Raw genomic sequence first — 14,962 nt, forward strand, 5'->3', positions numbered from 1 at the left:
TTGAAACATTAATGAAAGCAGGTTAATATTCAGTCTTTGATTTCCAATAGAGAGTACGTAATAGCAATGTAATTTTTGCAGACTTCCTTGTTCGGAGTTTGGATAAACCTTGCTATAAACTACTTGATGGATTTGCTAGAAAAGCTTGTGATTGAGTGCTATGTATGCTTGCCTTTTTGCTTCCACCTAGAATCCAGGGCCATTACTTTCTGTAACCATTTCAGTGAGCTGCCATAGTTTTCAGTCTGTACTGTCACCTGATCCAAGCATGCGCCAAAATACCCACCGTTTCTGGCTACTGTCTGCTGAATCTGCTTTGCAAACCCTTAGTTCTTAAGCTTTTGCCTTAGTGAAAAACGACAACAGACACTCATACAGAGTGTGCTGGACACATGCCATCCTGCTTCCCTAACTCCTCTAATTGTTTATGTAAATCCTTAGCTTTACTAAACTTGTAAATGCTACAACGGCATCCCCATGTGAAATTGTGTGGCTCGTGTCAAACAAGGCTGCTTGTGAAAATATTTGTCAGAAGAATTTGAATGCTACACATTGCACTGCATTCAGTGTTCTGTATCAATTTATTACTGCAATGTCATAGTGTTTGATCTTGACTGTAGACAATCATTTTGTATTTTAATATGCAAAGGTAAGTTCATGTAAATTGTGTGTGAATGTACAGTATTAATATACTGATTCATATTATTCCCTTTCTGGAAGGGAAAATACAGTGACTCAGTTGAATGTCTTAAAGGAGGCTGAGTCTTCTACTTACAAGCACTTGTTTATGCATGACCTTTTTGAACTTTCACAATGAGAATTTGTTGGATTTTTTATTTTTTTTGAAAGATGTTTAGCCTGATCCTGTGAGCAATGAAGACAATGACTGGAAAATGGTTCTTTAATAAGAATGAAAATCATTCATTATATTACTATAGTTTAATTGTTTTATTAATTCTTATGGTGAACAGATCCTTAGAGTAAAGGGTTAAATGTTACTTGAGCAAGACAGTGTTGAGCAACCTCACAACAATATGCACTTTCCATTATAATAAGGCATTCTTGTGGATAGGCTAGGTGAGAAAATTGTGTTAACTCTCTTAAAAACTTGTTCTGAACTTTGATTTTAATGCTGAATTTCCTGTTGAGGAAAGTTACGTGTTTGTAATAGAGGTTGGGACCCGTCACTTCTCTCTCAGCCATTTCTGTTCCCTTTGAGCATATCTGTTCTGTTCCAACATTTCATTCTGTTTCAGTTTTTCCTGTGTCCATGTTCCTTTTTAATATCATTTTCTTGCTTGTAATCTTGTTCTTTACTCCACAGTGCCTCATTTGTTCACCCCATTGCTTCACCTGTTGCTCACTTTCAACTCCTTCATCACATCATTTCATTTGCACCTCTTGTCACAGAGAGGTCATTAGCAGTATTTGCTAAATGGTACCCGAGAATGTGAAGAGAAAACTAACGATAATAATAAAATTCACTTTCCTTTGCCTAAGTCTTTATGTCTAAAAGAAGATTGCAGTAGTCCATCTCCAGAGTTACATTTCCATTGCAGTTTTTCTGTGAATCACAAAAATGTCAGTGGCTATTCCATCAGTGCTTACAGCCAGCAGCCTGTGATTAAGTCCAGTTGAGCAAGAAGTGTCTTGTGTGGTCAGTGCTCCCGCTTTTTCTACTTAGTTAAACCTTTCTCTTATAGAGGGAAACACATTAATGAGCAAACTTCTTGACTGTGATTGGGTGGAGAAGGAGAAATGTCTCTTTAGATCCATTTCTATTCTACCAGGAAGAATTAGTGGTGACATTTAATTGATTTGCTTGTGGTCTCACATCTTCCTGTAGCTTACTGTGTTTTGTTTGACATTGTAACTTTTGCCTTAAAATGTGTTTCTGAAGTTCCTCTGGTTGCATAGTAATGCTGCTGTCAGCTGGTGGCAGCAAGGACAGCCTGTGCATTTCTGTACCTGAGCACATGCAAAAGGAGATGCATTATGAGTACCAAAAATGGTTATCAACAGTGAACTTGGGAAGTCCAATGCTACGATGTGATGGGCTACTTCTGCACATCTCAGCTCTTGAAAGCTGAAAAGTGTGAGACCTTAATAGCAGGTACTGCAGCCATCTGAGTCTTGAGCACTTGATTTTTCCAGTCAGCAAAACTGTTTCAACGTTGGTTTCATTCTGAGGAATGGCAAATACAATGCCTAGAGATTTTACTAGGAATGTATTGAAGCCTGTTAAAGGTAAACTCAGCTGGAGTGTAAGCATGATTGATACAGTTCATGAAGATCCTTAGTCTGTTCTATGTTTTCGTGTGTATATTTTTGTCTCAGTTCTTAGGAAGGTATTCCATGATCACTGTGGTTTTTTGTTGTCATTAGCGTATGTTTCTTAAAGCAAATGTTGGATGAACTTGATTCTGCACACCCAAGCCTGCTGTTAGTACAATACTATGGGTACACAAGCAATAACATCTTAAGATAGATATGCTTAAATATCTAACTTATTTAATACAAATGTCTGTGCTTGCTTTTTAATTATTAAAAAGTAATCATTAGTTTATTTTAGAAAGCTGAAAGCCAAGTTCTGAATTAAAAGCTAAGGTGAAATCATGGATGAATACATCTTGCTGTACAATGTTTTTGTTTCAGTAGGTTTCAGAATATCTGTATATCTGCATCTTCCATTTTTGTTCATCATGTTGTCAGAGAACTTAGTGTATGATATGGAATTATCATACACTATATTTATAAATATTCCTAATAGCACAAAAGTGCAAAAGTGGTTCCCAATGGTTCTCAGGTTTAATATTTTAAATTATGACTCAGCAAGGAGATCCTGATGGCTAGAAGTTTATATCCATGCCAAAAGCAATTGATTCTACAGAAATTGTGTAAGAATCCATCTGTTCAGATCCTTTTGTAGTATCTGAGTACCTACAATTTGATAGTGTTTTCTCCCTTGTTTTATGTATCAACAGTTAACATAGTTTTCCATTTTGAAAGATGAAGCACTTTATAAACATTAGTTTTAAACTGCAGTTTTTGACTTCATGTGTAAAAAGTTTGCAGGAATAAAGGTTTAGTTCTGGGAAACGTGTTTCTGAACAGTCATTATAAATGAACCGCATGAACTTATTCTAGTAATATTTTTCTTTTGCATTTTAATGTAGTTTTCAGGGTAAGGAGTTAGGATATATTTAATATTTGGGATGTATCCCAGAGACAATAAAGATGATGAGATAAAGAATCCATTTTGGGGAAAAAAAAAAAGAAAAAAATGCAGTCACCATACTGAAGCAAAAAAGTTGTTGACAATTATATAGTCAACATACTACTTGTTCTTCTTCATGCTGTTAATTTAAAAGTAGCTTAACATTTGTACTGTTTGTTTTTATAAGTTAGAAGTGCTAAACCAAGAGCTGCAGAGCACTGTGTTTGACTGGTGATTCAGTCTTGAACAAATGGTTTTAAAAATCTGGTTAATAGTACTTCTGCTTGCAGTAGAAAAAATTGTTCAGGTTATTTCAGAGATGTCAGGTGGATATCAATGTATTACTCTAAATACTTTTTCTTTATTAGTCGTAGTTGTTTTTCCATGTTAGAGAAGATTTTTGATGCTTTATTGCATGTTAGGTGCTATTCTTAAGTTGTTGGAAACTAATAGTATGATCTTAGAGATGGTAGAGGCTGAAACAGTATCTCCAATACATTGGTGTCTTGTGGACCACAAGAAGAATGCAGTAATTTGTCAGAACCAGTTCCATGAGTGATAAACAAGAACATTAATGAAACAACCCTGCTGATGTTTGCTCAATACTTGTAGTGTGACAGCTAGGAAATAGAAAGTTGTCAGATAAAACACTTGAATATGAAAATTTTCAACCTGTGAGATTAATTGCATGAAACTTTATATTGATGTAGTGCGGAATAGTGAACTGATTTGTACTTTGTCTTTCAGATGAACCAGAGACACGAGATGCATGGTGGGCAGAAATCAGACAAGAAATAAAATCCCATGCCAAGGCATTGGGTTGTCATGCTGTAGTGGGCTACAGTGAATCAACTAGCATTTGGTAAATCATAATTTTTCGAAATGCCACAGAAAATTTATTTCTTTTTCAATGGATGACAGATAGAGAACTGTTCCAGCACAGTTGTTGTCACTGTCTACTAGGCCTACTTTGGAGAACATGTTAAAGTAACTTCTTTAATTTTCAGAATTGAGCTTAAAAAGTTTAACAGTCTGTCAGATTTCCTTTTTGTTAATAGGTTTTGGTTTGGGCTTTCGCTGGGTTTTCATTTGTTTTCTACTGAACATTATTGTTCTTATTACTGCTTTAAAAAAAAAAAATCAAGCCTGCATGTTTGATTTTGTAATAATAGTACTAATTTCTTTGAAGTTTTCTAAACCTAATCTACTTGAAGCAAAAGTGGCAGACTGGTACTTAAATGGTAAACATCAAACTTGAGACACAAGTTCTTTATTAGGAATGTATTTAATGTACATTAAAGGAAAACATGCTGCCTAATGCATAAGAGTGCTTGAGGTGTAAATATTTGTATTGCATTTCTTTCTAAAAAATGCAAGTCATTATTTTTGAGCATGTTAAACTGCAGCTCTGCAGTAGTCTTTCTGAAGTCCAGTTTTAGAAAGCAGTAAGCTCCCCATGCATGTATCCTACTCAGGCCAAAATTCCGGTGTCTTACTGAACTGCTCTTGACTAAGAAATGCTAATCTTTTGTATTTTATGGCTTAATAATAATCTACGAGAAGTCTGGAGATGGGGAGAAATGTCTTAGAATTCATCTTGTTACAGCATTAGTGTATAATTTTATTGAACTTCAAGTATTGGGTAAAACTGTACAGAGTTAGGCAGTCGATTATTAGATTATTTCATACATTCATTTCCTTTAGAAGCTTAATGTAGCTTAGTGTTTGTTAGGGTTTCTATACTTACTTGTCAATTAATATTTATTCCATAGTTAAAGAGCAAAGCTCTGTCTGTAGTACTGGTCTGCTAGATATGGTGTATAAAAATGATTCTGGAAAAACAAATGACAAACAAAGAAGGCAAATATATCATTCTAGAAAATGTAGGAAAGCTGTTTTCTGTATGTTTTCCGTCATAGTACTTTAAGTACTGAATGTTACAGGTTTGTTTCATATTTAACTAATTCAAAAATGCCAAAAGCTTTGTGACCATGCTTTGCATTTCTGAGAGTTTTAACTCTTCTAAACCAGAAATGTGATCAGTTACTTTATGTGCTGTATGTACTATGATTGTAGTTGTTGGTAGTTCTGCTACTATCTTCCAAGAAGCATCGTTGTCCATGTTGTATTGTAACTTCATTTTGAGAGTAAGTGTCTGTAAGATGATGATGCTCTCAGCTTCCAGTTCACTTTGGTAAACAATTATGCTTTTTTGTTTTTTAAACATTTCTTTGCTGGATTTCTTTTCATTAACTGTAGTGTCAAAAACCATTCTTAAACCTGGGTAACCTTTGTGGTACTATACTATATTCTTTATAACCTTAGGCAAAGCTCTTTAGTCTTTCTGTTCATTCCTGCTTTACTCACTGATAACATAATTTAAATACTGATAGAGGATTGTGTGTGAGGTTTCATGGATAAAATTGAATGATGCATAAAATTAGTAGCTATGTTGAATTTACTGAGACTTAAGTACAAGCCTTTTAATCTAATAGTTTTATTTAAAAGAAGTACTGAGCGGTAGGAATTCACTTTGTAATTTTTTTCTCTTATAGTGAAGAGGTCTGTATTTTGTCCGCGTCTGGCACAGCAGCTGTACTGAACCCTAGGTTTCTTCAGGATGGCACCATGGAAGGCTGTTTGGATCAAAGGTTGTCATGGCAGCCTGGCTTCTTTTCCATAGGGTCAGAGAAGGGAGAGGTTGATTTTTTTCCTCACAGCCAAGATAGTTCTTCTCTATTAGGGTAGGTTACAGTGTTACAGTGCAGGATGCGGGACCAACCACTTTACTGCTTTTCACTAACAACAACAACAACAGAAGTAATGGAACTCTACAACAAATTAGATATTCTGTTTTTATTTCTAACAGTCTGAATAAGGTAACACATTCGATACTAACCACAGATGATAACTCAGTTTTTCTCTTTGCCACTCTTCAGGTATCTTTCTTAACTTTATATCACATTGAAAAAATGACAGATGTATGATAAGTTACCTAAGCTAAATTCTGCTGTGGCTATCATGTCTGTGTATGTGCTCTGTGTGCTTATTGAAGAGCTGTGCAGGAGATAAAATAGCTTAGTTGTAAAGCGATGATGGTCACAGATTTTTTCACAAGATGTATGTTTTAGGTGAAGTTCATGAAACAAAAATCAAGAACCTGAAGGAAAGCCATGAAGTTTCCTGCTACATCCCTTTGTTTCTGCTTTTGCATATAAAATTTAAAGAATAATTATTGACAAACAATTACTTTTGGAAAAAAAAACCTGATTAGATTGATACATAATGGTTGCTTATTTGTCAGAAAAGTCATCATGTATTTCAAGGGATTACTTTAAGTCACAAGTAAGGCTATTTGTTACATATTAACACTTGTATTACTTTCTTCATATAATCCTGCTAATATTGTGCGGTTTATTTACTTATTTATTTACTTTAGCAAGAGGCTGTTATCTTCTTGTGTAGATAAGGTCTTGAAAAATGTAGCCAGAACACAAATAGTTGTTTTCATATTCAGAATATCACTCTACATTCTGTCAGAAAAATAAGAGATGGAAAGAAAGAAACGTTGTGCTCACATTGTGAAGGAAATTGCATTTTTATCTAGATATGTACTTCACCGCTACTAAGAGTCTTGGCAAAGATAATAAAGTAAGATAAAGCAACCAGACAGACAGACATGTCTCAAACCATGTTTGAGACAAAATATGCTTGCCAAAGTGATGCTTAATGTTCCAAGTCTCTCCAATCTGTTTTAAGCATCTCCTCAAAAATAACTGAGAAGCACTGGTTTATGTGAAACAAAGTAAGTTTACAGGGATGGCGTTAGCATACGTGTTCCTTGTTCATATTTTTCACAGTGGTCACTCCTGGATTTTTCCTGCTGGGAAGGGGGACTGTCTGTTCTAAATGAACAGCAAGTTTTAGCTAATACTTTATCGTAGAAAATATTTTTGCAATGTTAACATCTATTGTGCTTCTTCTCAGTAGGATGGTTGTTCTGTTATTTATGTTCTGCTATTAGGCTTGAGTAGGCTTTTTTATACAATCAAGTAAGTGACTGTTATATTTGGTACAGCAAATTCTCTGTAAATGTGTTGTACCATGAATTACATTTAAAAAGTTGTAGAGCCTAAAGCTAGCTCAGAAATATTTTAGAAATACATTAATCATTGGCTACTGTATATATTCAATCCCTGTATGATAAGTTTGTGCACAAGCCTAATTTATGTATTAGCTAGTAGTGTGCAACCAAATTTTAACCTTTTATTGATGAAATGCAGTACACGTGTGCACGTGTTGATGCTTGTTAATAAGATGTGGATGTTTTAAGTATGTTCTCCATAATGTATTTTTAGGATTGAAGAAGCTTCACCACCAGGTTGCGGATTTTGCCATATACCATATGATGAATTGAACATGCCATTCCCTGCTCACCTCACTTATTGTTACAACTGCAGAAAGCAAAAAGTTCCTGATGTTCTTTTCACCACAATTGATCTTCCTGTAGAGGCCACTGTTATTGGAAAGGGATGTCTCATTCAAGCCAGGTATTGATGAAAATGTTTTCTTCATAAAGTCTTAGAGCTCCTTGAAAGAATTCCTGTTGATGAAGTTGAATATGCTATTAAAGCTTGAATTTTCATTTAACAACAGTGTATTAAGGTACCACAGGGGAATGCCACCTTTCTCCTCCCATTGTGTTATGTGCATGTCCGTTGATGTAACTTTAGTTTGTTGGTGGATGCTGCTGTGTTTTGTCTGCACGGATTATAAGGCAGGGTTGCCATGCTTTAACTTGCTGATTGGGACTGCTAACGTGATCTGTTACAGCTATTCCAGTGTAAACTCAACAAACTCTTTAAGACAGTTGTATTAATACTTTGCTGATGTCTGTAACTTCAGCTCTGTAGAACTGTCAGCTGTGTCACGTCTATTTTGTGGCCTTTGAATTTCAAAAGGGGAATAAAGAGATATACAGTGCGAAAGAAGGAAGGGTTAGCTGTGCATGGTATGTATGGTTGGCCAATTGTGTGGGTAGATAACTAGTTGGATTGCTGGGCTGAAAGAATTGTGGTTTACAGTTTATAACCTACCTGGATGACCGTAACAAGTGTAGCAGGTTCTGCAGCGGGACCTGTACTATTGGATACATGGGGCTGGGTAATGGTCTGCACTCCCTTCAGGTTTGTTAGTTATACCACATTGAAGGTGATAAGTTAATAAAGTACTAGTTGAGCTGTCTTCTGCTCTAAGGCTAAGAAACACATCAGTAAATTAGAGAGAGCTTAGTGGAGGACCACCAAAAGAATAAGGAGCACCTGGCTTTACAGGAGAAGCTGAGGCATCTAGACTCATTCAGTGTGGAGAGAGGAAGGTTTCAGGGGTATCTATTTGCAGCCTGCTTATACCTATGAGGAGCTAGTGGAGAAGACGTAGATGGGGGTGGTGTACAGTGGAAGGGCAAGAGGCACTTGCCTTACACTGAAACAATAAAGTTTTAAAATATAGTCAGAAAGATTTTGAGGTGAACTTGTTAGGATTAGGCTACATTTTTCTGGTCATGTAGTAATGTGGTCCTTAGAAGGAAATACCTGGTCATATCACTAGGAGATACCATTTGCTCTTTTTGAATGACATTCTGTAACTGAAAGTAAGCAGTCATTACACTAGTATGGTGTTTGAATTTCAGCCTATGAGACTAAAGCCAAAGAATGGAATATTACTACCAGTATAGTCAGAGATGGTATTTCTGTGGCCTTTTATTCGTGAAAAATGAGTATTTCTAACTTTGTTATTGAGCTGTGAGGGCACTGATTTTTCCTCCACTTTTTTTTCCCCTTATTCCTAAATATTACTTGAAAAATTTCCATTAATATAATTATTCAAGTTTTACCAGTTGGTGTAATTTTCTGCAATTGTGCCTTAAACACTTAAGAGGTTTGCAGCAACAGAAACAGCCAAAATAGATGTTTAGTAGTTATCTGGTGCTGTCAGACTATTATGGAAAAAAAACCCCACCAGTATGATGCATGTTGTTTCTATCTGGTAACACTGTTTAAGCATACTTCCAACTACCACAGAATGTCAGGGATTGGAAGGGACCTTCAATGAAGGAGACTTTATTCAATGGTTTAGAAAAGTAATATACTTCTAAGTTTTGTGTTCTGCTCTGATAGGGAATATTATTTTAATATTGCTGAAGGTTATGTATTTTTCTGTTTTACATTTCTTTTATTGCTGCAAATTTTTGTTTCATATTAAAATACTTTCCTATTAAAAATGAAGATTAAGTCAGTTATTGAGACTCAGTACCTCGGTCTTCTCAACAAGAATTAACTTATTTATTTTAAAATCCTGTTTAAGAATAAATAAATATGGTAACAAGAAACTGGCTGTATTGGGTGATACAGTGATGTGAGAAAGTATGCTGTGGTCATTTTTAGTTTTCAGCAGTCTGTTAAAATTGTCTGCTGATGTTATATACTGTTTCTTATTATCAGGTTATGCCGTCTAAAGAAGAAAGCTCAAGCAGAAGCAAATGCAACTTCTATCAGTAATCTCTTGCCATTTATGGAATATGAAGTGCACACACAACTGATGAACAAACTTAAGCTGAGAGGAATGAATGCTCTGTTTGGGCTGAGAATTCAGATCACTGTGGGTGAAAATATGCTAATGGGATTGGCAGTAAGTACAGTTTTAATCCTGAGACTCTTTTGCTTTCTTAAACTATTTTTTTAAGACACAAAGATATACACGTGTTGTGGAATTCAGGATAGCTAGGGTTGTTAAAATGTCATTTTAAGAATAAATTGAAATTGTAGTGATGGGAAGAAATAAGGTGTCTAATTGCTGACAAATCAGGACAGAATGTCTTTCAGCACAAGAAAAGAAGATTGGAACCTCTTGGAGCTCTGCTGGAGAAGGTTTTTATGAGATGGGGGATGAGAGGAAAAGAAACTTCAGACAGTTTAGTGTCATAAATTATAGAAAAATAATTGCGTTATTTAAAGCTCAGAGATCCTTGTTCCTCAGATTGCATTACAGTTCCATGACAAATAAGGTCAATACATCCTTTTGTTAGTAGCCAGCTAGAGAAAGGTTTGCTGCCTCTTATTTGATAGCTCTGAAGAAATAAATAATAGATAGAAAGCCTCCTAGGTGTAGTGAGGAAATGCTTGTTCGCAATATTTTTAACCTCATTTTGTTATGTGGGATAAGAATAGTGGATTATACTTCTTCCTGCAGCAGTATAAGAGGATGCTTGGGTAATACTAAGTGGCTTCTGTGGTTCTTTTGTCTGACCTGATGATCTGTTTCATAAAAATATAAAATGGGTCTGTCACAACTTTTGTAATATTATAAGTTGTTCAGACAAACTTTAATTGTTGGAATCTGGAAGGCCATCACTTGCCTATGCAAGATATACTAGTGCCAGGACCTATATCAACGTAATTCATTTTGAAGATAAAAATATACAATAATCTCGAAGAGTTTTGAGTTCATACTTTGTTTGGAACTTCTAGGTAATTTATGAGCTCCATCGTGCAAAAGATCTGTGAGAATGAGGGAGTTTATTTAAAGGCAAGTGTTGTACATACGTGAACAGTAGAGAGAGATTAATTTGTTATAGAAAGAGATTGTACTGTAATGTACCTGTTATAATGCTCTCCATCATAGCATAACCATTATTGAAAATAATTTCTATCAAAAGATTAGAAGTACATGTTTTAAAGGTTTGAAGGTGCTGAAGAGTATCTTTTTTCTTAATGACTTCCTAAAAAGTCTGCAACAGGTGTATATCTAGCCGCTTTGCCAACACCTGGTGGTATTCAGATTGCTGGGAAGACTCCAAATGATGGCACCTATGAGCAGCATATATCTCACATGCAAAAGAAAATAAATGATACGATAGCAAAAAACAAGGAGCTGTATGAGATTAATCCTCCAGTAAGTAAAGCTTTTATATTCTTAAAAATAGTGCATTCTGAGTCTACCACAAATTATACTACGTATATATCCTTGAATTCTTAGATTGTATCACTTGTGATGTAAAATATTTTTAATAGAGATATATAATATGTTAATTATTTTTTGTGAATATACTGTACTTATCTTATAATCCACATAACCAAATCAGTTTCTACCTTTATAGATTTGTTTCTCAGAAAATTTAGTTTCAGAATGTTCTGATTCTTAAAACTGTAAAGAAATTGCTTGGAAATGCAATGGTTTTAAAGCTACATTGAGCAACTGAATTGTGATATCTTTTTTAGGAACTACCTGAAGAAATCATTGGGTCTCCCATTCCAGAGCCAAGACAGCGTTCCAGGTTATTGAGATCTCAATCAGAAAGCTCTGATGAAGTTACGGAGCTAGATCTTTCACATGGGAAAAAGGATGCCTTTGTCTTGGAGGTGATAAATGCTAATTTTCATACCTTTTTCTTTTCCCAGCGTATGTTTGAAAACAATCAAACAAAAAGAAAGACAGGAAAAAAAAATAATTACTCTGCTCCAAAGAGTTTTAAAATTTTATACTTCTTTTTTTCTTCCCATTTTGGTGTCATTAGGAAAAATGTCACACTGATATTTGTGACAGATAAGTAGTCACTAAAATCATAACTGAGCTGGTGAGAAATGCTCTCCTGCCTACTTCAAGCAACAGTCATGGTGGATCCAAAAGCTGCAATATGTTCTTATGAACGATGTGGTTCTCTGTTGTCACACTTGACTCATTTTTTTCTTTGCTAAATTTGTGTTCTTCCTGTTGCAAAGCTTTTGTTGTTGTACTTCGATGTTCAGAATTATTAGTTTCTAGAATTGATACTATTCAGAGCAACGGGTGTTGAGAGAACATAAAGGAAGACTTATTTTCTGAACTTACAGCTGATGCTTTTCTGAGCACAAAAATTTAAAACTGAAGGGAATACCATCCAATTCCATCCACAGCTATAACTAGAAACAAAAACTGTCTGTAGATAAAAAATGCATGTTTCTTTTCCCTCTTTCTTCACTTAAAGATGTAGTTTTATCAGTGTAAAATTTGAAGGAAAGGATCAGGTATTAAGGAACTCTAGAGCTTCGGTTTGTTTTTGTAGTTGCAAGTGTTATAAAGACCTGACCTCAACTAACAAAAAGAAGGAAATGAATGAAATTACAACCTGTAATTGCAGCCTGGTATACATTCAAGACTTTCACTTGTGTTAACCTTCACAAAACACTACCTTCATGGAAAATAATCTGAAAGAAAAGTTGTTGATAGGGGAGAATGTGAAAGTGCTGTAATAGGCATTAATTTGAAAACACAGACTAGAGAGTGGGGGAAAAAATAACAGATTGTGAGCAGTTGGTATAATTAATAAATTGAAATTAGTTAGCACTTTTGATGTTTGAGTAAACTTTTGTTCTCCAGTGCATTACAAGTAGAACAGGATCAAGGAAAGTAAATTGAGAAGTCCCTTAGGTTAGTTTCACATTTAAAACGAATAAGATCTGTTCTCATCAAATAATTTTGCAGCTGGTATGATCTGTATAGACTCTGAAGGATGAAATTGTATCCTCTAAGCAAAAATGATGAGGCACTGTATTTAAGTAGATGAATTGATCAGAAGATAGTTGAGTCAGTGCTGAAGTGTTGGATGACTATCACAAATAAAGCATGGCATTATTGCATTAAAAAGAGAACAACCCAAAGACTATTTCATTGCAAGAAACCCTATGTTATGAAAAATACCTGAAGAACATAAGCATGTCCTCCATTTTGCATCTAAATCTGTTAACTAGAGGAGGGGTAGTAGTGATAAAAGTGGTTGTGGGGATGCTTCCTTCAGGTGTCCCCATAAAAAAGGTTGATCTGCTATACGCCGAGATCAATTACTTAAGAACTGCATTATATAGTACAAGTAGAGTTCAGCTCCCTTTTTTACTGTTTTGGAGAATTCTTTCCTCTATCTTATTTATTAACCATGGTGGAAGTGCTTGGGAGGAATAGCAGGAGGTCTCCACATGTAAGGGAAAAACATAAGTACTTAGCAGAGTACACTACAAACACTACTCAGAGTAGGTAAGAAAAAAATAGGATCTCTTTAAAGAATGAAGAACTCTGAATTAAGGGACTGTACTTGCTGGTTTCCATTATGCAAATATATTGATCCTATAATGTGTGCCCCTGAGTTTTGGTAGTTGAATGTTTATTTAGAGGGAAAAAAAAGACTTCTCATTTTTGGAATCACTTACTACTGTATTCCTTGTTAAGAAATTGGTAATTAGACACCATATTCCAGGAGCTTTAATGAAGCTCCTGACTCTTGATGTCAGGAACTCTTAGCTGAAAAAAGTTCTAAGGTCTGTGATACCTTGTCGGGAATTTTATGTTGCTTTAGAAATCGCTTATTCATTGTCACCTTCTTATTGAGTGCAGTTCTTCTATGTTCTGTGCATGTTGTTTTCTTAATACTGTTTAATTAAGGGAACTATTTTCCAGGCATTAAGCACATCATAAGCTCTTGCATTAAGTTCAGAAGGTTTGACTGATGGAATCCTTTTTTAAAATACCAGCTTAGCTGTCAGATACAGATCTGTAGATAACATCACTTTTATGTCTTTCTGAGACTTCTGACTGAAAAAGCGACGTGATTTTTATTTATTACTGTATTTTTTCCCCCTAGATTGATGATACAGATGCAATGGAAGATGTACATTCTTTGCTAACAGATGCTCCACCACCTTCTGGTATGGTTAAAGTGATACTTTTCTGATTTATACTGTAGCCTGTAAAACCTCCTTCTTAACAATGTGACAAGATACAACTTTGTAAGCAAAAGTTTTCTGATTAACAAGTCATTAAGTCTTAGGGGCATATGTTACTCATTGAAAACTGAGTTTACCACAGTATTTGTGTGGCGTGTTGTATTTTACTGATTTGTACCATAGTTGCAAGTTTGCAGTTACTTGGTATGGATCAGTTACTGAAGATTTTTAGAATTTCAGTGGCAAGTTTCTAAGTTTTGCAGTCAGTGAAAATAGAAGTATGGAGCTCAGTATGTTGAAGTATATTTAGCCATATAATGTGACACAACAGTGTCATTACTGAAGTGAGCAATTTGCCCTTCTAGCACTCACTTATCTTGTGCGTATACCTAAGTCACTCCAGAAATAATGCCTCCTATTTATTTCCATGGAAACTACAACAAAATGGAATGGAATATTGTTGGGAAGGTTCTTCTACTGCCATGCAGCCAACATCCACCTCTGGTGTCATGGACCAACATAAGAAAATAGGAGACATTACTTTTGGAAGAGCCCTCACACCTTTTCCTTACTTTCTGACTGTGCTATATCATGAACTTCAATGTATTTGTTTTCACTGTTTTGGTAGTCGTTACTGTTGAGAAAGCAAAGTCAAAAATGATTTGGAGTTCTTAAATCACCCATAGCATTTTTGTCCAAGTTAGTAATGGCCATTTTCTGTAGACAGCAGAAAAGTTACGTAATAGAAATGCAGTAACTTGTAATTCCTTCTGTGTGTTTATAGATTTATTTCTTAAGAGTTATTTAAAAACTCCACATAGAAGTAGGTGTACTGTATCACACGGTGTATGCTTACTGTTATAGATGAGGCAAAAATGTGTATTGCATTAAAGAGTGAGCAAAATGAATAGAAATAAAAAATCCCCCAGAATAGGCTGTATTAACAGTTAGTACTTCAGCAGCACCTTGAAAGAGAGTAGCTTTTTATCAA

The 14,962-nt window shown here is 35.1% G+C and overlaps 1 protein-coding gene across 31 annotated transcripts in view; it reads left to right on the forward strand.

The window, feature by feature from the left end:
- C2CD5 (C2 calcium dependent domain containing 5) overlaps nt 1-14,962 on the forward strand; it is a 67,350-nt gene that overhangs the window by 35,415 nt on the left and 16,973 nt on the right. For 15 of the 31 annotated variants that reach the window (XR_005849994.2, XR_005849995.2, XR_005849999.2 and 12 more), the window contains 7 exons: nt 3,965-4,079; nt 5,773-5,961; nt 7,576-7,767; nt 9,721-9,907; nt 11,006-11,170; nt 11,497-11,637; nt 13,890-13,953. Coding sequence is in view for 28 of the 31 variants with exons in the window: in XM_025142009.3 (XP_024997777.3) it covers nt 3,965-4,079; nt 5,773-5,961; nt 7,576-7,767; nt 9,721-9,907; nt 11,006-11,170; nt 11,497-11,637; nt 13,890-13,953 (1,053 nt within the window). In the remaining 3 variants the exon portion in view is untranslated. The remainder of the gene's footprint in view (nt 1-3,964; nt 4,080-5,772; nt 5,962-7,575; nt 7,768-9,720; nt 9,908-11,005; nt 11,171-11,496; nt 11,638-13,889; nt 13,954-14,962) is intronic. The other 16 variants (XM_040671479.2, XM_025142015.3, XM_025142027.3 and 13 more) reach the window with 2 other exon arrangements.

Source organism: Gallus gallus, chromosome 1, assembly GCF_016699485.2.
Source record: "Gallus gallus isolate bGalGal1 chromosome 1, bGalGal1.mat.broiler.GRCg7b, whole genome shotgun sequence".
NCBI lineage: Eukaryota > Metazoa > Chordata > Aves > Galliformes > Phasianidae > Gallus > Gallus gallus.